General features: G+C 42.5%; 1 protein-coding gene across 1 annotated transcript in view; it reads left to right on the top strand.

Moving 5' to 3' along the window:
- Window positions 1-22,444, top strand: part of LOC125232650 — a 43,756-nt gene extending 21,312 nt beyond the window's left edge. The window contains exons 4-8 of the mRNA XM_048138404.1: window positions 5,667-5,796; window positions 6,977-7,141; window positions 11,719-11,897; window positions 20,406-20,512; window positions 21,725-22,444. Coding sequence (XP_047994361.1) covers window positions 5,667-5,796; window positions 6,977-7,141; window positions 11,719-11,897; window positions 20,406-20,512; window positions 21,725-21,833 — 690 coding nt within the window. The 3' untranslated portion in view covers window positions 21,834-22,444. The remainder of the gene's footprint in view (window positions 1-5,666; window positions 5,797-6,976; window positions 7,142-11,718; window positions 11,898-20,405; window positions 20,513-21,724) is intronic.
- Window positions 22,445-22,932: the final 488 nt, after the last annotated feature.

The raw sequence follows: 22,932 nt of genomic DNA, 5'->3' as shown, positions 1-22,932 counted from the left end.
TGTTTCTAAGGAACAGAACTGTCACCGTCACGAAAACAAACTTTTGCTAGAAAATTGGGTTAGGTTAGGTTAGAACTGCGACCCTCACGGAAACAAACTTTTGTGAGAAAAGTGGGTTAGGTTAGGTTAGAACTGTGCCCCCCCCCCCTCCTGACGGTGCCCACCTTGCCGTGGTGGGGGGGCTTAGTAACCGTGGACTGGTCACCCACGGCGAAGCTAAGAGGTACCCAGGGCTGGCTTGTTGCTGGACGAGCTGGCCCGAGGAGGATGCTCCAAATGGGCTTGTAAAGCCCACTTGAGACGCATTTGGGAGGACTGCCGTGGGAGGGAAGATCCGGCAGTATGGGATGCCGCTCTGTGCCCTCCCACGGTAGCCGAGGTGGGATCGCAGGAGGAGAGGCGTGATGGTATAGCGGTGTGCCACTCTCCCTACCCCCTGCGACCTTGGCGGGGCCGCTCCGCTGTAGCGGCATTGGTGGGGCCGCAAGGGAAGAGGAGTGCCGGTATTACGGTGCGCCGTTCTCCCTATCCTTTGCGGCCGACTAGGTTAGCGGTGGAACCAAAGACCATGTCCACCGCCGGGCGCCGGAACTCTTCTGGCGCCCATGGAACCTGCGGGTGATTGATCGGGAGTCCCATGACCCACCTAAACGAGGTTCCGAGCTGGAAGGCCCTCCCGTGTTCCGAGGGCCTTCAGCGGAGTAAGCTGCCTAAGCAGTCTTCGAGAAGGGCCCGCAAGGGCAACGCTGACGGGGTATCGGAGGCCTGCAACCGAGTGCCCGAAACCCCGTCCAAAGAGCGAGCGGCGGAACGCCCCAGGGGGTTTAGTCCGTGCGAGTCGGACATACCCACTGGCTTCTCCCGGGCCAGTGGGATCCATAACGGATTCCCCTGGGTCAAAAAAAAAAGGTTAGAACTGTGCCCAAGGAGGCGGCCATCGTTGAGTCTTGGGGGCAAAGTAATGGTTCAGTGGACGTTAGGGTTGAGCATGAGGTGGAACAACTCGGAGCTGCGCTGATTCGCATCTGCGACGCAGCGATGCCTAGAGCAAAACTTCTTTCGACGAAACGACGGGTGTCTGGTGGATACCAGAACTCATTGCTAGAATTCACTGCCAGAATCAATTGCGAAACGCTTGCGTGGCTGCGCGCCGTCAATACACAAGAAGTAGAAGAAGGCGCATCCGAGTTCAAGAAGAGGAAGATGCTTTTTACGAATTGTACAGGGCCGCTCGTAAAACGCTGCATAATGCTATCGCGCAGGCCAAAGAGGCCAGGGAAGCGCTCAACAGGGATCCATGGGGCAGATCGTATCGGAGCGTAAGGCAAAAGCTCCGGCCCTGCCCCCCCCCCCCACTGACCAGCAGTCCCGAGCCGGATCTTTTGGAACGAGTTGTCAGTGCTCTTTTTTATTATTATGCTATTTTTTAAATATTAATTGTAAAATTGTATATAATACTTATGTAGATAATTATGTGTTTACCATGAATAAACTATTGAATCTTGAATCTTGAATCTTGAATCTCTTTTCCTAGAAAGGGGCGGCTTTGTGCCACCAGCTATGGCATCTGGTTGTGCCATACCACCAGACGTGGTTAGAGAGGTACCGCCAGTCACGGAGGTCGAACTGAGTGTTGCTGTCTTGAAACTCCGCTCCAAAAAGACAGCACCCGAGCCAGACGGCATACCTGGGCGAGCCCTGGTAGTCGCGCTCAGCGAGATGGAGGAAAGAGTCAGAAACCTTTTCACTGCGTGCCTAACCCAGGGGCGTTTTCCCGATAGGTGGAAAACAGGCAAGTTGGTGCTCCTTCGGAAGAACGGGCGCCCACCTGATCAGCCGTCAGCATATCGCCCCATAGTGCTGCTTGACGAGACGAGCAAGGTCTTCGAAAGTAGTCGCCGCCCGTCTCGTTAAGAGCATGCAGCCGGGTCTGAGCGATTGCCAATATGGCTTCCGTCCGCAGCGTTCGACACTAGACGCAATTGCCCACGTAAGGGACTTCGCAGAAGAGGAGATCTCCCAGGGTGGGACTGTGATGCCTGTGTCACTAGACATTTCGAATGCATTCAATACCTTACCCTGGGAGACAATAAAGGCGGCACTCAAATATCACAATGTGCCCAATCATCTACAAAACACAGTGGCGGAATACTTTGCCGGGCGCGTTGTGGTATTCCCAACTAAAGATGGCTGGGGAAGACGGAAAATGGCGTGCGGTGTTCCACAGGGCTCGGTGTTGGGGCCGCTCCTGTGGAACATTGGATACGATTGGGCGCATTGGTACGCGGGGCCACTCTGCGGGGGGTCAGCATCTCCTGCTATGCTGATGACACTCTCGTGTCGGCCCGTGGCAGAACCTACAGGGAGGCCGCCTATGTAGCCACAGCTGGGGTAGCACACGTAGTGCATATGATTCGGGCGCTAGGTCTGGAAGTCGCACTGCACAAATCCGAGGTTCCAGTCTTCCACGGGCCTCGAAATAAACCTCCGGAGGGAGCCCAAATTACAGTGGGGGGAACTTCCATAGCCATCGGGTCGACGATGAAGTACCTGGGACTCGTTCTCGACGGTAGGTTCGAGGAACACTTCAAGCGTCTGGCCCCAAAATTGCTGGCTGCTGCCGGCGCGCTTGGGCGTATTCTCCCAAATCTGGACGGGCCAGGAGGAGCATGTAGACGACTCTATATGAGCGTGGTACGTTCAATGGCCCTCTACGGGGCGCCAATATGGGCGGACACCCTGAGATCTAAAAGTGAGGCCCTTCTGCGTCGTCCTCAACGAGCTATAGTTCTCAGGGTGGCTCGAGCGTACCGCGACAATTCGTACGCGGCAGCTAGCCTACTAGCCGGAAGCCCGCCGTGGGACCTTGAAGCCAAGGTTCAAACCGCGGTCTATTGGCGGGTGACGGCAGCAAGGAGGGAAGAGAACTGGCCTGCCCCTCAAGAAATCCAATAGTGGAGAGAAGAAGCACGAGAAGTGCTCTTCGAGCGTTTGGAGATCCCGGGAGCTAGCCGGGAACCAGAAAGAAGCGGCCGCTGTTCGGCCCGTTCTAAAAGAATGGGTGGAACGTAAGTACGGCGCACCTTCTTTCCATCTCACACAGCTCCTGACGGGGCACGGCTGCTTCGGCTGGTACCTGTGTGAGAGGGTGGGAAGGGAGCCTACTACAGCGTGTCACCATTGTGATCGAAGAGTAGTGGACACGGCCCAACACACGCGCGAAGAGTGCCCTGCTTGGGATGAGCCTCGCGCTGCCCTGTTCACGGTTATAGGGGGTGATCTCTCACTGCCGGCGCTAATACGCCATATGCTTAGCAGTGAAGAGGAGTGGGAGGCAGTGACCACCTTTAGCGTCGTTGTCATGACGCAAAAGGAGGCCGCCGAAAAAGTGCGCGAGCTCAGCGCCGCAGAAGGCCAGGCAGGCGGCGAAGAGTCTTCGCAGAGAGACTGATGCCGCCCTAACCGAAACTTGCGGATGATGGACCGGGAGCTACATCACCCGCCTGAAGAGTTTCTGTGCTGGAAGGCCCTCAAGCGTTTTAAGGGTACCTTCAGCGGAGTAGGCTGCATGACCAGCCACAAGAGCCGGGCCCGCAAGGGCAACGCTGGTGGGGCAACGGTGGTCTACAACCGTGTTCCCGAAACCCCGCCCAAGGCGAGCGTCTGAACACTCCAAGGGAGTCCATGGGAGTCGGACATACCCACTTGTCTTTCCCGGGCCAGTGGGATCCAGGTTAGAACTGCGACTCTCAGAGAAACAAACTTTTGTGAGATAAGTGGGTTAGATTAGGTTAGAACTTTGACCCTCACGGAAACAAACTTTTGTGAGAAAAGTGGGTTAGGTTAGGTTAGAAGTAGTCAATAAGTTTTAAGAGAAAAAAACCGCCGTCTTTGGGGTTCTGGTGAAAGCTACTTGCGAATGTTGGATTATGTAGAAATGTGTAGGTATTTTTTTAAACTGCTTTTAATGCTTTAATTATTTGATGGCAACAAAAATCAATATACGTATACCGGGGTTTGAGGAGTTTCCTCAATTCCTCAGTAATCCGATTATAAGAAATAGAAGCTTGACAAAATTTGACTTGAAAAGTCAATATGCAAAATAAATGTTACTGTTCTGAAATCCATGCTGTTTTTATAAAAATACCAAAGTCACTATAAGTGTGCCATTCAGATTTGAGGAGTTCGGTTCTGACCATCATCTGCAGTTCCACTGCACCAAATGTCACTTTTCTGGACGTAAGTGCATGCTGTTCTTATAAAAATACCAAAGTCACTATAAGCGTGGCGTTCAGATTTGAGGAGTTCCGTTCTGACCATCATCAGGAGTTCCACTGCACCAAATGTCACTGTTCTGGACGTAAGTGCATGCTGTTCTTATAAAAATACCAAAGTCACTATAAGCGTGCCGTTCAGATTTGAGGAGTTCCGTTCTGACTATCATCAGCAGTTCCACTGCACCAAATGTCACTGTTCCGTACGTAAATGCATGCTGTTCTTTTAAAAACACAAAAATCGCCATATGTATGCCTTGAAAGGCAGAAGAAGATCTGAAGATTTGAGGAGTTCCCTCGATTTCTCCAGGATCCCATCATCAGAACTGGGTTCTGAGAAAAATGGGACCAATCTGTATGTATATACAACCAATCAAAAAAAATTTCAAAATCGGTCCAGTAACGACGGAGATATCGAGGAACAAACATTAAGAAAAAATACAAACTAATAGAGAACCACCTTCTTTTAAGATATTTTAGGCGGCGGTTAAAAAAGCCGTTCTTTTCTGAATGCGCTTTAATTTTTTTTTTTGCTGGTCACTTTATGTTGTAATTAATAAAAAAAATGATTGCAATTAGAATAAAATGCTGTGTCATTTAAATTAAACTGCTGTATATTATGTAAAAATAGAAGCTACATTAAAAAAAAAAGCGTTGCTAGGTATACTGTGCGTTAGTAATTATTAGCGATGCAATCATGAAAAAGCTTTACTAAAAGTTAAAATAGATGCACGCCACGAATATATATTGAAGTGTATTTAGTAATATTTTGAGTTGCAAATTTTGCTGTTCAATTAGTATTTTTGATATGAATTTGGACTATATTTGCGTAAAAAAAGTAATTTTTTTGATTTTCGTTTAAATACCACCCTTTTTTTATTATTAGTGTTCCCATAGTACGCAGGAGGTAAATACCGGAGAAATAAGGTTTTTGATTGAGTTTTTTTTGTATAATACAAAGAAAAGTAAGTCAAATTGACTATAATTGATAATTGATTGAAGAATGTTTTATACGTTTTTTTTATTAACTTATCTGGCAATACATCACAGTGTTGGAATGAGATAGAACATAGGAGTAAAGGTGAATGAACCTGGCTTCAACTCATTGGTCGGCACGCACTATCCAGAGATATATATAAAATTCTTGCAGGGGGGTTACCATGACGTGCTAAAGCCGTTCAGTTTAGGTTGAGAGAGAGGGACGGAGCTATGTAACTGATATAGCTGTGTCCCTTTCTCTCAACCTAAACTGAACGTCTTTAGTACATCATGGCAACCCCCCAGGTCGACTGTTCGCTGTTTTTGACAGGGGGTGGGCGGCACTTTCAGCGGGGAGCGAGAGTGGCCATACTGTACGATAGTACTCTTTATTATACTGTGGTTCTGTTCTAGATGCTAGTGGACAAGTACGAGTCTCTAGCAATAAAACCTGAGAAGAAGCTTGTAAAGTGGCGAGCCCCTGCGATAGAAGGCGAGCCCTCAAGGGACTACTGGACCCTTACGCAGTACTTTGTCTCTGAAGGTAGATACTAAATTATTTTCGACTGGTCTCTGAAGCTAGGTACTAACTTATGTTCTACTGGTCTTCTCTGTAGAGTAGCTGGTAAAGTAGCGAGCTCCTGCGATAGAAGGCGAGCCCTCAAGGGACTACTGGACCCTTACGCAGTACTTCGTTTCTGAAGGTACTAAATTATGTTCTACTGGTCTCTGAAGGTGCCTTAACTTATGTTCTACTGGTCCTCTCTGTAGATCAGCTGGTAAAGTAGCGAGCTCCTGCGATAGAAGGCGAGCTCTCAAGGGACTACTGGACCCTTACGCAGCACTTCGTTTCTGAAGGTACTAAATTATTTTCGACTGGTCTCTGAAGGTGCCTTAACGTATGTTCTACTGGTCTTCTCTGTAGAGTAGCTGGTAAAGTAGCGAGCTCCTGCGATAGAAGGCGAGCTCTCGAAGGGACTACTGGACCCTTCCTTACGCAGCACTTCGTTTCTGAAGGTACTAAATTATGTTCTACTGGTCTCTGAAGGTGCCTTAACTTATGTTCCACTGGTCTTCTTTGTAGAGCAGCTGGTACACTAGCGAGCTCCTGCGATAGAAGGCGAGCTCTCAAGGGACTACTGGACCTTCTTCGTCTCTGAAGGTGACTTATGTACTCTATGACTTATGCACCAATAAACTAAAGTCTGCTTTCGCAATTTTCTCCCCTGCTAGCTCTCTGAACCATATGCCCATGTAACATGAGCGTGATGTGTGGTGTTCCTATGTGTCTAAAGACTTGTTCGTACAGAAAAACAGATCGAGTTGTACAAGATTTGTCTATGACGTGTGTCAATTTCTACGTCTGTCTGGTATCCAATTTTATATAGTGAGTGAGAGGTAAAACTGTAAGTGCGTTTTCACATTATCTGATCCGATATCGGATGTAGGACGGATATTCCATACATTTAAACCGCCATCTTTGAGTTTTGCTATTGAAATCCTTCCGACATCCGATATCGGATTGTATAATGTGAAAACGCACTTAGGTCCACTTGCACCAACCACTTAACTCAGGGTTAGTGGGCTGTCATCTGTCAAATTCCATATAAAATGAACCTCCCTCCATTTTCGTTGGTGCAAGTGGCCCTTAGTCTAATATTTTTGGAGCCTTCGATGTGCAACATATTATTGCTGGGACTGTTCATATGTTTAACACCTTTCAGAATCCCTGAAGGCCGGAGCAGGCCCCCAGGTGGAGAACGGCGCGACGCTCCAAGACGGCGGCGTGTGGGTGACAGGACTGGACGGCAGGCTGATGAGGATCCCCAGCACGGAGGCAGAGCTCAACAGCACGGCTTTCAAGAAGCAGAACTGCATTCCTAACATGGGTCAGTACCTGTTTCGAAGACAGGAGTTACGTTAGACTGAGTCCGGGCTGGAGCTTTAGGCGCTTGATTGTCTATGACAAGTGATCACGTGATCCTTTCCATAGAAAATGAAGCGCTATACAAGTGGATAACGGCGCGATGCTCCAAGATGGCGGCGTGGCCGGCGTGTGGTGTGGGTAACATGACTGGACGGGAGGCTGATGAGGATCCCCAGAACCGAGGCAGAGCTCAACAGCATGGCTTTTAAGAAGCAGAACTGCATTCCTATAATAACATGGGTTAGTACTTGTCTCGAGGGCAGCAGAAGCTTTACGTTAGATTGAGATAGAGGGTTCAGGTCTCTAGCGTTGGGGCTGGGTCGTGTGTCAAACCACACACGTTTCTACGATGACAGCTGATCGGTTATCGCGCGGCGCTTGCCGACCAGCACGGGAAGCATGGTCGCGCGATAGACGATAAAATAGCAGGCCGTCCCTATCGCACTATTTGTAGGCGATAGGGACGGCCTGATATTTTATCGTCTATCGCGCGACCATGCTTCCTGTGCAGACGTCGCTCGTTAGTATGAAGTCGCTTATTCGTCATCGCCGCTGAACGTAGCCATACGGTCAATAAATAATTTCTCAAGCTTTCATCTCTTAATTTTCATATTACATGATCCTTGCCATAGAAATCGAAGCTGGAAGCTTTGGAACGGGTTGGGGCCTAGGCATCCGACATGTTATTTAATAAAATTCTGATCTTTTCCATAAAAAAAATCTGTAAACGGTATCGGGCCGCTTGTTATATATATATATGTTTAATAAATGATTTCATAGAAAATTTGCAATTCATAAAATAGTTATTTGCCACATTGCTGATTGTATTCTACCAAAATACAATTTAACCTAGAAAGAACCAACTGTTTGTGAAGTTCGAATGCTAAAGGGAGGCATTACCCAGTTGATGGACAGCCTCCTGCTAACGATAAGCTAACAGACGAATCCAATTATTGAACGAGAACTAGCCCCTGGCATGCAGAAACTCGCTCGATTGAACAAAAAGCTGGGAATTACAGAATACCTGAATGAATAAAACATTCCTGCACCGATAGCGTGGTCGCGCGATAAAGTATAAAAACATCAGGCCGTCCCTATCGCACTTACAAATAAAGCGAAAGGGAAGGCCTAATGTTATATATCATCTATCGCGCAATCAATGCTTGCTGAACGGGTTGTATTATATTTATCAAATTTCAATTTAATTAAACTAATTAATAGGCTTACTTACGATCAATCTTACGATACATTCAGCGATTTCAAGTAGGTACGTACGGTTTTTACGAAAATTGCAGCTGCATTTTACGTGCAGTCAACAACTCTTGGACTTCGTAAAACGACGTTTTAATATAGATATTGACAGCAAGCGAGTTTGGGTTCACTTGGGTGAACTTTTTAGCACCTATTTTAATGAAGACCAAAATGCTGTATATCAGATCAATAAATTAATAGTTTAAAAAACACTATAAAACACGCTTTTATAAATGCACGTAAAAGCCAAAAATAAATTATGGATCGTTCAAGTTGTCTCTATTTGTGAGCTGAAGTTTAAAAACTATGTGCTTTTAATTATAATATTTGATTGTAAAAGCGTGAGGCGCTGGAACAAGAAAGACTTTTTGTATAACTTGCTGATAAATCAAATTATGCTATGTTACGGGAAGGAGGTTACACAGATTGACGCGCTAACTGGAGTTGCAGCATGACTAGTAGGTTCTACATTAAACAGTCAAATAAATTAAAAGTCAGTGTTCAAAGTAGGTACCAGTTTGTCGAACTCAGACAAAATATGCGCTAGTAGCGAGGAGAGTCGACAGTCACCGACACTTAGAACGCCGCTTTTTTCCGGTAATCAAAGTACAAAAGGGGAAAGTGTCTACAGTGACAGGATGCAGAGTTCTTGTTCGTGGACGAGATATCTTTGGTTCTCTTTGGTAACCCTTAGGCGGCATATGTAAACGTTATGTTCTTATGCAACTTCATTCGCCAGGAAGTTCGGATTAGTATTTGTTTACAAGAAAGTCTTTCCTGTTCCAGCGCCCCACGCTTTTACAATCAAATATTATAATTAAAAGCACATAGTTTTTAAACTTCAGCTCACAAATAGAGACAACTTGAACGATCCATAATTTATTTTTGGCTTTTACGTGCATTTATAAAAGCGTGTTTTATAGTGTTTTTTAAGCTATTAATTTATTTTATACTTTTTAGTCATTAATAATGAAATACTTTTAACATTTATACATAAATTTATTTCAAGTAGGCGGATTTTACATGCCATTTGTGGCTTAACGTGTACTTATTGCTAATTGCTACTTAATAATAACTAGCGGCTACCTTCTTATTACGGTATTATCATAAAAATGTTTATACCTAGTAAGTTATCCGTAAAAGATAGACAATATAGACATGTGCCATCGCGGACTTTTTGAAGACATTAGAGAGACATACTTTCGCCATACATTGTTTTGAAGCTCTCAGCTAGTGGGATTTTGTTTGACTCGATTAGAAAATATTGTCACATTTCAACTAATTCAAACAAAATTTAAGTATTTCTTTTTTGCCGAGCCCCCCTTTATTTGCTCTTAAGGGTCACAGGAAAACCATTACCCAACTTATTTTAAATACAACGTTGATCTTTCTTTCATGCAGGGGGCTTCGCCCCCCGAGCCCCCCTTTTCTTTACTCTTAAGGATCACAAGAAAACCTTAACCCAACTTATTTTAAATACTACGTTAATCTTTCTTTTATGCGGGGGGCTTCGCCCCCCGAGCCCCCCTTTGTTTGCTCTTAAAGGTCACAAGCAAACGCTAACCCAACTTATCTTAAATACTACGTTGATCTTTCTTTTATGCGGGGGCTTCGCCCCCCGAGCCCCCCTTTGTTTGCTCTTAAAGGTCACAAGCAAACGCTAACCCAACTTATCTTAAATACTACGTTGATCTTTCTTTTATGCGGTGGGCTTCGCCCCCCGAGCCCCCCTTTGTTTGCTCTTAAAGGTCACAAGAAAACGCTAACCCAACTTATTCTAAATACTACGTTGATCTTTCTTTCATGCGGGGGCTTCGCCCCCGAGCCCCCCTTTTCTTTACTCTTAAGGATCACAAGAAAACCTTAACCCAACTTATTTTAAATACAACGTTTATCTTTCTTTTATGCGGGGGCTTCGCCCCCCGAGCCCCCCTTTGTTTTCTCTTAAAGGTCACAAGAAAACGCTAACCCAACTTATCTTAAATACTACGTTGATCTTTCTTTCATGCGGGGGGCTTCGCCCCCCGAGCCCCCCTTTGTTTGCTCTTAAAGGTCACAAGAAAACGCTAACCCAACTTATTCTAAATACTACGTTGATCTTTCTTTCATGCGGGGGGCTTCGCCCCCGAGCCCCCCTTTTCTTTACTCTTAAGGATCACAAGAAAACCTTAACCCAACTTATTTTAAAAACAACGTTGATCTTTCTTTTATGCGGGGGCTTCGCCCCCCGAGCCCCCCTTTGTTTGCTCTGAAAGGTCACAAGAAAACGCTAACCCAACTTATTTTAAATACTACGTTGATCTTTCTTTCATGCTTCTCCCCTCGAGCCCCCCCCCCCCCCCCCCCTTTTCTGTTCTTATCTTCCGGCACCATCATCAGGCCTTGAAACCTAATCGTAGTCATAGTTCATTACAAGACTTTTCTAAGAAGCCCAAAAACAGCTATGATACGATGTTCCATCATGTAGTTCCAGTTCATATCTTCCGGCTCCATCATCAGACCTTGAAACCTAATCGTAGTCAAAGTTCATTACAATACTTTTCTAAGAAGCCCAAAAACAGCTATGATACGATGTTCCATCATGTAGTTCCAGTTCATATCTTCCGGCTCCATCATCAGACCTTGAAACCTAATCGTAGTCAAAGTTCATTACAAGACTTTTCTAAGAAGCCCAAAAACAGCTATGATACGATGTTCCATCATGTAGCTCCAGCTCATATCTTCCGGCTCCATCATCAGACCTTGAAACCTAATTGTAGTCAAAGTTCATTACAAGACTTTCCTAAGAAGCCCAAAAACAGCTATGATACGATGTTCCATCATGTAGTTCCAGTTCATATCTTCCGGCTTCATCATCAGACCTTGAAACCTAATTGTAGTCAAAGTTCATTACAAGACTTTTCTAAGAAACCCAAAAACGGCTATGATACGATGTTCCATCATGTAGTTCCAGTTCATATCTTCCGACTCCATCATCAGATCAGCTCAACAGTACCATATTATTGTATTGTCATCGGAACTACATATAGCTGCCAATTTTCATTACGCTACGACTCCTGGAAGATGGTTAAATTAGCTTCCTTAGATTCCATTACATACATAGTTACATACACGACGACGACGACCTAATAAAAGCGTGTTAAAAAAAAGAATTCTTCCACATAATGCATAGGCACCGTTGATTTCATCAAGAGTTTTTGTATTGGCCACATGTTTTTTTTGTCGAACCTCAATAGATAATTGAAGTTCTGAATAAATACCAAATATACACAACACCCTTTCCTCCAGGTACTCACTACTACTACAACATGACACGTGACATGAATTGCGAAGACACACTGCCCTGGTTCGCGCTAGTAAGCCAGGGCGAGCTGATTGGTACCGGCTTCCAGCTCTTCGGCCGAGTGGGACGCCAGAAGTACCGCGAGTGGTTCGAAAGACCGCCCCGCGCGAAGCAGGGAGCTGAGGTATGACATGATAGACTTGTAACAGTAATAACAATAAATAACAGGGAAATGAGGCTAGTAGGCCAAGGCGAGCTGATTGATACCGGCTTCCAGTTCTTCGGCCGAGTGGGACGCCAGAAGTACCGGGATTGGTTCGAACGACCGCCCGGCGCGAAGCAGGGAGCTGAGGTATGACATGATAGACTTGTAACAGTAATAACAATAAATAACAGGGAAATGAAGGCTAGTAGGCCAAGGCGAGCTGATTGGTACCGGCTTCCAGCTCTTTGGCCGAGTGGGACGCCAGAACTACCGGGATTGGTTTGAACGACCGCCCGGTGTGAAGCAGGGGGCTGGGTATTATAATATGCAAACCTAAAGTCGCCGTCAATAAAACTTCCGAACAATGTAAACAAACCTGTAGTCAACATTTCGAATTGTGTTTAATTTCCTTTAATAACTCATTAAGTACTGGCTAAAAACTGTCCTATTTAATCAATGTGCATCGCATGATGATTCTAAAGCAACCAAGGATTGCTAGAATGTATTCTGTAGAATTAGTTGGAGATTGCTAGCTTAACAGTCTCTTGACGTGAAATTTGTATTTCATACGCATTTTTTTTTCTATTTCTAGTTCTTTTGACACTTGGAGAACCTTTACACCTCCAAATTTTTATTTTTTATTATATCCCATTAATTATAATTGACTGTGGGGACCTTTTACATCTCCCAAGATCTTGTTTTCAATTAAGTCAATTTAAACTATGTAACATACAAGCACGGAATGTTGTGTCTTACATCTAGGTATACCGTATTCACTTATTATTGGAATATTTAATACAGCCCGGACAGCTTGAACATGTCATGCTCGCTAAAAAGTCTTTGCTTACGGTGACGTCGTTGATCGGGTCGCCACCTTCCCGAATGAAGGTTGAGGGAGGCGATGGCTGAGATGCGCGCCATATTCGTGAACGGGTGCTGTTTGTGAAGACCGGTCTGTTTCAGCTAATAGGGGCTATGCTATTCTATGTAACATTAATTTTGAATGAGATTACGTTGAGGCACTCTGTTCGGTCCTTGTTTGTTTATTTTTCTTTCTGACTCTTGGAGACCATATACATCTCCAAGGAAAAAAGTAGATTAAGTATTGTAACAATAAAATTTCATTCTCCTTAATAAAGTAATAAATTTAAGAATGCAAGGCGTAGGTTACGCCTTCTACCGCCCTCTGTCGGAAATCGGCCGGAAGTCATCGACCGTGAGCTGTCTGATCCTGGATCGGCCTTCCTCGCCATCTAGCGTGGGATAGCTGCACTCTTGTATTCCTCTATGGACTTACGTGGATCATAGTTGCCATTTTGAAAAATAGAAGTAAATCGTCATCGGGCGTTTGCCTTCCTTCCTTTTATTCGTAACCAGACTTAATTATGGGTTTTTTTTTTAAGCTCCGCGTTAATCGCGAAGAGTTTAGTATTATATTTTATTGTTGACTTAATTTCCATTGAACGTCCGGAGCCGGCTGTTTGCGGTGCGAGCCGATTTAGGCTTGGCAACACTAGTCCCGTCCAAAATGGCGAATGAGATGGGATTTCTTTTTGCCGGAGAGAGAGTTGAAGGGATATCGTTGGCCCAAGCCAAAATCGGGCGCAATCGCCCGTTTGAGTGAGTTTCAATAGTGATTCGGTTGTGTATTTCTTTTTAGTTGGTTAGTTTCTAACGAAGCGTTGCATATTTTCCAGCCCCGGAATCGGACGTGAATAAAACCATGTTCTGATGGTGATAGGCGGCGCCAAGCGTGCCCGGATGTCGAAATGGGTGCAATTTTGCCTTCTGCAGGCCCTTTCTCCATCAACGGTAAGTCAAACCTTCTTTAATCCTTGTTGGCAGCCAACTTGTTCAGTAGGTGATGTATATTTTCCAAATTAGCAGTAGGTCGTTTCACGGAACGCGTTGTCGTTCGAAATTTAAATTCCAAGGTAGCCCCCGTGTCCTGCGGGCGGTATAAACCCCCCTTACGGGCACCATTTTTAGGAATTTTACTTACAGACTGGTATAACCATTCCAGGGTTCACGCCGCGTCGCCTAAACCTCGCGCCGGCCGCGAGAGATCCCCCTGGTGTTCCGGTAACTTGTGGGCAGCAGATTGCTGCTGTTCTACCTACTCCCGACGTTTCACCCCAAGGCTGCTGACGTGGCAGTTGTGGTGTTTCGAGGTCAGATCTTTCCACGTTTACTTATTGACTGAATGAACCGGCCTTTCGGTTCTGGCGCCCTTCCGTGTAACTACCTTAATATATATTGACCGCTGTATCCGTTTCTACCAGTAATGATAATTTAGAGCTCGCTGACCCACGTTTGTTCCCTTAAAATATAAACTCAACATTATTGTTCTCGTGAGCTAGCCCTCGGCAAACAATTGTTACCGTGTATCTAGGTTAACAAATTAGCATAAACAATTTAGATTTTTTTTTCCTGAATTCAATAAATACCTGGTTCCTCTTCAACTGTTGTTTGATTTTTTTTTATTTTGGCGTTAGCTAAAGGAAACCCCCCATAAAATAAAATATCGTAACAGTATACATATATTTTTTTTTCCTTTGCTTAAGACAACAAGAGTCTTTTACAACTCTAAAGTTATTTTAGTTATTCGGTTTTTTTCTTCATGTATAATTTTTTTTGATGTACTTTGACACTTAGAGACTCTATACATCTCTAACATCTCTTATTAATAATCATAATAGCTTTGTACTTTGTATAATTTCTTGTGTTAATATTTTTTTTTTTATGAATACTTTTGCTTATTAAATTGTATCTTGTTTTTTTTTAATGCATGTTAAATATAAGATGTAATGTTTTGAAAAGAAGTGGCCCGCCGAGTTTCTTGCCGGTCCCATAGTGGATACCCTCCTCCAACTGAGGGGGGACTGAAATCTTCTCGAGGCTGAGGCGTAGGGTTAGAGCCGGCGTAGTTTTATTTGACGTTCATAAGCGCATTGTAATATGCCTACTTGGAAAATAAATATTTCATTTCATTTCATTTCATTTCAGAATACGGATATTACATTGACTGGTTTGTTTACGTTGTTCACAATTTCTATTGACGGCGATTTTATTTAGGTATATCATCTTTCAAAATGAACTCACAAAACAAATGAGAACTCCTCTCCTACATGATCCTTTATTATAGCAAGTAAGTTGGACCCGCAATCAAGATTATACTAAGAACGAGAAAAATCATCCCTTCTCGTCCACTGAGCGTTAGATTGTGTAGAAACATAGAGAAGCATTCCAACCACTTGACGAGTCCGACGTCGAATTTCGAATGCACGAATTCTCCGTCTAAAGGTGGTTTTCCACCGGGAGAGCGTGAATGGGCAGAGCGGAGAGGGAATTGAAATTTGTATGGCGAATTTTAAATTCTCGCCCAGCGCATCTTTGGTGGAAATAGTAAAGATTGGCTTGGATGTGCGGGACTTTAATTGAGATATTTGTTAGTGTAAAAATGAACTGTATTGCTTCCGACTTAAAGTATAAATTAACTCTGATGTTAATTTCCCACCGGCAGAGCGAGACGATAAGTGGCTTAGCGTGGAGAGGAGTGGATTGACGTGGATGTGCGGGACATGAATTGAAATATTAGTTAGCGTAAAAATTAACCGTATTGCTTTTTATTTAGAGTATAAATTAACTCGAAGGTGGTATTCTACCGGCAGAGCGGGACGAGACATGGCGAGGCGCGGATTGAAGAGGATGTGCGAGACTTGAATTGAGATATTTATTAGTGTAAAAATGTACCGTATTGCTTTCGACATAGAGTATCGTATGAAACCTACAATCTGCGGCAGGCACGCGCAGGCACGCGCGGGCTCGCGCGGGCTCGCGCTGGCCCGCGATGGCTATTAATGGCAATTTTTAGTGGAAAAGGGTCCGGGCGATTTAAATTCCCTCCCCGCTCTGCCCATTCACGCCCTGCCGGTGGAAAACCACCTTAAAAGTCTGTGGAAAACGACGTAGTTACCTAATGCTGTTTTTGATGATAATCACAAAATTACAATTTTGAAAAAACCCCCGACCGCGACATAGTAGACCGATTTTCGTGAAACATGCCTAAGAAAACTGCCGACTAACTCAGCTTTCAGATAAAAAAACTAAATCTTCACTTGTTTCGTTTCTTGTTTCGTTGGCTCGTTGGGTGGACGACATCCTAAAAACTGCGGGGCACTTCTGGATGAGATTAGCCCAGGACCGGGATAAGTGGCGTACACGAAGGAGGCCTATGCTCAACAGTGGGCGATTAATGGCTGAAATGATGAGGATGATGATGAAATCTTCACTAAAAGTAAAACAAATAGTAGGTTTGCCTCCGGCATAATCAGAGCAAAGCTAGGCGAAGCTCCTCCATAAACATAGGGATTGAACGTCCGTGTACTTGCGGAACTAGAATATGGAAAGCCGGAAATTGAATTGTATTTTGTGAAGGGTCTGAGGGAAATGTCGCCTTCAGTATAATTATGTTTGGAGCAATACCTATATGTATGTGTTAAATTCAATTATAATCTGTGCAAGACATTGGTTTCGTCATTACCAAACTAAAATGGAGTTGGGCGGGACATGTTGCTAGGCAGTAGGGTGGATCAAAAAAACACTTTTTTGGAATTAGCAAACCTAATAGTTATCAATGACTAGGGAATGCAATCTCGTCGAGATTGGGGCCCAGGCGAGATCTCGGGAATTCATGAAACCAATCTCGCGAGATCTCGCCAATTTCGAGATCTCGCGAGATTTTCCGGTTTGTGGGTTTATTCTTGTAAATAATCACAATATTCATTGCTATATTGTGATTAAGATAAGGATAACAATAATAACCTCTGGTGTTTCGGGTGTCCATGGGCGGCGGTGATCGCTTACCATCAGGCGACCTGTCTGCTCGTTTGCCTCCTATCCCATAAAAAAAAAAGAATGATTGCTATTATGAAACAAATATTTATCTTGACAATTTTTTCATATTTTTTTGATGTATTTTACATTGTTTAACATAAATTATGTACCTCATAACTCACAATATATATTTTATAAAGTTTGAATTATAGATTATTATGTAAGAAAATAAAATAAAATAATTCACGAATGAGTAGAAGCGTGCCAAATTCGAATTCGTTGCCATGCCAACCGCGAAGAAGTACACAGTATAGACTACTTAAAAATTCCGCAACGTATGCCTTTATTGGTGAAAGGATAAAAATTTAACATTATAAAAGTCAAGGTTATCCCTACCATCATTAAATAGACCCACATAAAAACATTAACTATACTCAATTAATTATGACTAGTTGACTACTAATAAATTACATAATAATATTACACTACCAATACAATATAGCAATCTTCTTAAACCCGAGAGTTAAATAAGAAACTAAAATAGAAAGAAAAACAGATACATAAATATTATTAAATAAATATTATTTTTTCACAGATTGACTTAGTCCCACGGTGAGCTCAAGAAAGCTTGTGTTGTGGGTACTCAGACAACGGTATACATAATATACAAGTACTAAATACATAGAGAACATTCATGACTCAGGAACAAATATCTGTGTTCATCACACAAATAAATGGCCCTTACCGGGATTGGAATCCGAGACCGCGGCGTAGCAGTCAGGGTCACTACCCGCTATATTATAATATATAGTAGTGTGACAAAATAAAAATTGTGAGTGTAAAATAGAAATTGTTATTGGTTGCCTAACAAACGACAGCCGTAGTGAGGTTGTTGTAGGCTTCTGCTCTCTCGACATACAACAAAACTCTGTGCACGAAAATTCGCAAAATAGATGGTTATATACACACAGCCGTAAGTGTAATACCATAATGGCGAATCACGCAAATAGCCCTGGCTTGACACCCTTCGAATTATTTAGAAACGGACTGAATCTGTCATTCGTCATTCCGAACTGAGATAGGTAAATTATTGAGCGAAATAAGCGAGTTGAATCTCTAGATCTCTAGTTCTCTACTGAGTTAACGAGTTGGCGAGTTCAGTTAAATGATATAGTTCATATAAATCATTTACAACTTGGGAACAAAACATGTCTAGTCATTTCGCGAGCTTCGAATAAGACTTTTTATGCTTGAGTTCAATCTCGTTGATCTCGCGAGATCTCGTCAATTTTTCGGCCGAGATCAATCTCGCTAAAAATGACCGAGATCTCGTACAAAAGAGATCTCGCGAGAACGAGATTGCATTCCCTATCAATGACCCTTAGTCTATGAAGCCTTTGTGCAAAATTTCAGCTTTTTTATTCAACATCTTCAAATTTTGAAAATCTCATACAAACCTGAAAATTCAACTTTCAGATCAAAAAAAAATTTCGGCTGTATTATGTTCAGTATACATTATTGATACATATTATTACAAGAAACTACCAAAAGTTGCGAAAATAGCGTTAAAAATCGCAAATTTTCGGTATTTTAGCGGCTATTTCGGCAAATGTACTGAAACTAGGCGAACTTTGGCGATTTTTGATGCTATATTCGCAGCTTTTGGTAGTTTCTTATATTGATATGTATCAATAACATATACATAATACAGCCGAATTTTTTTTTATCTGAAAGTTGAATTTTCAGGTTTGTATGAGATTTTCAAAATTTCAAACCTAATGCGGGGGCTGAAGATGTTGATTAAAAAAGCTGAAATTTTGCACAAAGGCTTCATAGACTAAGGGTCATTGATTGATAACTATTAGGTTTGCTAATTCCAAAAAAAGTGTTTTTTTGATCCACCCTACTAGGCAGAGTGATGATAAGTGGACTAAAATGTTCACGGAATGGTGGCCGAAGAAGCGCTTGGCATCCGTTAGCTCTTTGGGTGGACAACATCCGGATAATTGCGGGTCACAACTGGATGAGACTAGCTCAGGACCGGGACAAGTGGCGTACTAGAAGAGAGGCCTATGCTCAGCAGTGGGCGATAAAGGGCTGACATGATGATGATGATAATGTGTATATAGCAGTGGCGGCTGGTGAAAATTTCTGCTAGGCAACACCAAAGCAAAAAGAAACCTACCTTAACATTAGGTACTTTACTAGTAATCAATTTTAGGCAAGCCGGCGGGAATCGGCTTGTATGAAGCAGCCGCTGCTGATATTTAGGTATTTACCTGGTCTCCCAAAACTTCATGATTAATCGGTTATAATATAATAAATATATAAATATTAAATAAATATATAAATAAATATTATAAGGACATTCTTACCCAGATTGACTGAGTCCCACGGTAAGCTCAAGAAAGCTTGTGTTGTGGGTACTAAGACAACGATATATATAATATATAAATACTTATATACATAGAAAACGTCCATGACTCAGGAACAAATATCTGTGCTCATCACACAAATAAATGCCCTTACCGGGATTCGAACCCAGGACCGCGGCGCGGCGTAGTAGGCAGGGTCACTACCGACTGCGCCAGACCGGTCGTCAAATATAATATTCTACTCGTAATATAATATTATTTATTTGCAGCAGTCGCTTTCGTAAAATTTCTTTCCAATGAACACATCATGGTTACAATTTTGCTGACCTCCACACTCTAGGCAATGCCCGTCCCATTGAGGAGAAATCTAAATTATTCTAAATAAGCCGACAACTCTTAATAGCCGGGCCCACATAGAGCGAGGCATTTCCTGGCGCGGCAATCGTCAAATGTGGACTTGCCTCGGCCGAGGCAAGTTGGTCGGCCGCGCAAAACGGCTTAATGTCTCGCTCTGTGTGGAACCGCCTAATTAACTCTTCATTCAAATAATATCAGCTTTAGATACATTATAAGCACAAAAGGACCTTAATTAGGAACATGCAAAACCGGGGACACAGTGCACAAACGGCGATAAAAACCCACAAGGGTTGGAATATGAAAGCCCTTACCCTTGGCGATGTCGAGATAAAACCAAAAACAACCTTTTAAAAGACGTCACAGCATCTTTTAGATTTTAGAGATAAATTTATTTTAAATTATTATATTTAAGTACCTACTTAGTAGGCGTTCATTAATCACGTCATACGATATAGGGGAAAATCATCAACGATCACCATGGGGGAGGCAGAGGGTTGGGTTGAGGTACATATCACGTGTTTTTTTGTTCCTCTGTGCTACACTATACTACGTATAGTTAGTAAACAAAAAACCATATTTCTGCGCTATTCTTTTCTGTAAGTACTTAAACAGTTTCGAAGAGCTGTGTGCAGTCGGTTATTTTTAATTTTCAAAGATATTTTTTAGTTTTTCCTCATCACGTGTACTTAAGTACGTAAGTGGGGGTCCTGAAAATATCACCAAAAATCACCATGGAGAGGGGTGAGGAGTCTAAAATAAGCCAAAACGTATGACGTGATTAATGGATGCCCCCTTACAAGAAATTTCTCGAGTTACAAATTCACGTATAATTAAAAATAGTGTTACAGGCAATAGTATTATAATGTTATTTTAGCGTGATACTGAAAGTGATAACTAAGTTCATATTCTATTTGTCTAGCTCACGATCCCGTTCGGCCCTCCGTGTCTGTACGAGTGGGCGGGCTCGTACGGCATCGTGTCTTTGCACATCTACTACATAGACAAGCCTTGGACGATCAAATGCCGGTAACTAACACTTTTTACTTTTAATACTAATAAACATAGAGAGAATTAATGGAAGAGTTTTAACTCCATCATACATCAGTAAATGAGAGTTATTTGTATAGGCATAGTTAAGTGACATCTAGCGACAATCACGCGTCAACTAGCGTAAATTATTAGTACTGCTACTTGCCAATAGATGTCGCGACGAACGAAGAGTCTAATGCTCACCAATTTTTAGCTAATATTACAATAGTATTAATCAGTATTCTGTTTTCAATTCCTTCTGCATGTAATATTAAGTGGTAAACTGTCCAAATATTAAATTTTTGGCAGAAGAGATACTGTTGCCACTTAGTATCGAGTAATTCACGCTATTTGACGCGTGATTGTCGCTAGATGTCACTTAACTATGCCTATACAAATAACTCGCATTTACTGATGTATGGTGTTACAACTCTTCCCTTTCTTATTCCTCTATGGTTAATTTTCGAAATAAATATATTGAATTGAATTGAATTGAATTGAATTGAATTGAATTGAATTGAATTGAATAAATAAATAGTAAATATAATATTCCTACACTGATTGAATGAGTCCCACGGTAAGCTCAAAACTGCTTGTGTTGTGGGGTTGTGAGTACCTTACCGATATAATTAACAGATTCAAGTACATATGTATAATTGAAAAGTATAATAATGAAATTTCAAAATATGCAATATTTTTGACCTAATCGTAGACCGTATGCTTGTTGGCAACCGATGTAATAAGATATTTAGCATTCGATATTTATTTATAGTTAATAATTTAATTACTGATAATAACATCAAAGTATAATACTAATGTAAATAACGTATAATATTCTACCCATACATTTTATATGGAGATGACCGGTATTTGACAGCACTTTTATCCTAGGAAACTGCGCCGGATCTAGACTTTTTTCGAGGGAGGGGGGCGACAAAAAAATAAAAAATACGAATTAGGACCCCTTGGATTTTACGAAGTTCGAATTTGAATCCCTCGAGTACGGCACATGATAAATAAATAAAACCAAAATCTGAACAACTTTTATGTACAACTAGTTTTTGCCCGCGGCTTCGCACGCGTTAGAAAGAGACAAAGGTAGCCACTTCAAAATATCACGTCAATTCGTGGCTCCGTTTGGCCGTGAAAAACGGACAAACAAACAGACACACACACTTTCCCATTTATAATATTAGTATGGATTTTCAGGACTGGTGACTCGATAAAGCCTGCGCCGGCGCTCGACCGTCTCATGTTCAGCGGTTACCGTTATGCCAACCAGATAGCTGATGGAGTCAAGAAGCTCTTCAGTGGATAAAGCGTCTTAAGAGAATTAAAAACCCCCGATTCTTGCAAATTCTGATGAGCTCTTTTCTTCTCTTTGGGCTCACTTCTTTCTCTGATTCTTTATCCCACTAAAAAAGTCGAAAGCATAATAGTATTTTAGATCAAATTAAACTATTTTTCTCAATTTCTCATAGAAAAATATTTGAATTTGTATTTTTAAGTAGTCTCACTACTATTATTCTATAAACATTAAATAAATGTCATATACAGAGAAAAAATGACCAATTCATCCAAGTGTTCCAAGCTGGCATCGAACCAGCGTACTCCGATAATCGGACGGATGCCTCGAACCACTCGGCCATCGGTACACGAAAGCAAGGGTCCAAATTTTCAAGTATATGACACAATTACCGAAGGCTTGGCACCCTCGCACTCTATGAGGTAGAACCGAAACTAATGCTACTGACTATTAACAACTATTAATGTTTATAGCATAATAGTAGTTTTCGAGATATTCTGCAATCTGACAGACGGACAGTATTTGTATGAAAAGTTGCGTCGCCTCGTGTGCGCACTTTCATACTAGGCCATGGTCGCGACAAAAAAGTCGCCGGCAACAGTTGCCCGTTGCGCAGGCCCTTAGATTCCTTTTGTACCTATGGGGGGCACGGGAGCCTAAAAAGGTAGACACGTGACGTGTAGTGGAAACTAGAAGTTACGCATAAGTTTTTAGAGCTTTTTTATCATTTTATAACTGCTAGCTAGCATAGAGGAATGAGTAAGGGCAGAGTTCTACATACATCAGTAAATGCGAATTATTTGTATAGGCATAGTTATAGTAACATAATACAAATGGCGTGAATTATCAGTACCACTACTCGATACTAGGTGTCAACAGTGTCTCGTGTGCCAAAAATTTTATATTAGAACAGTTTACAACTTATATTACAAGCAGAAGCAATTTAAAACAGAATACTGATTAATACTATTGTAATATTACCTAAAAATTGGTGAGCATTAGACTCTTCGTTCGTCGCGACATCTATGGTCAAATAGCAGTACTGATAATTTACGCTAGTTGACGCGTGATTGACGCGTGACTGACGCGTGATTGACGCGTGATTGTCGCT

The sequence above is a fragment of the Leguminivora glycinivorella genome, chromosome 13 (assembly GCF_023078275.1).
Source record: "Leguminivora glycinivorella isolate SPB_JAAS2020 chromosome 13, LegGlyc_1.1, whole genome shotgun sequence".
NCBI classification, from domain to species: Eukaryota; Metazoa; Arthropoda; class Insecta; order Lepidoptera; family Tortricidae; genus Leguminivora; species Leguminivora glycinivorella.
The sequence above is the reverse complement of the archived record's forward strand: the minus strand, read 5'-3'. Positions and strand labels throughout refer to the sequence as shown.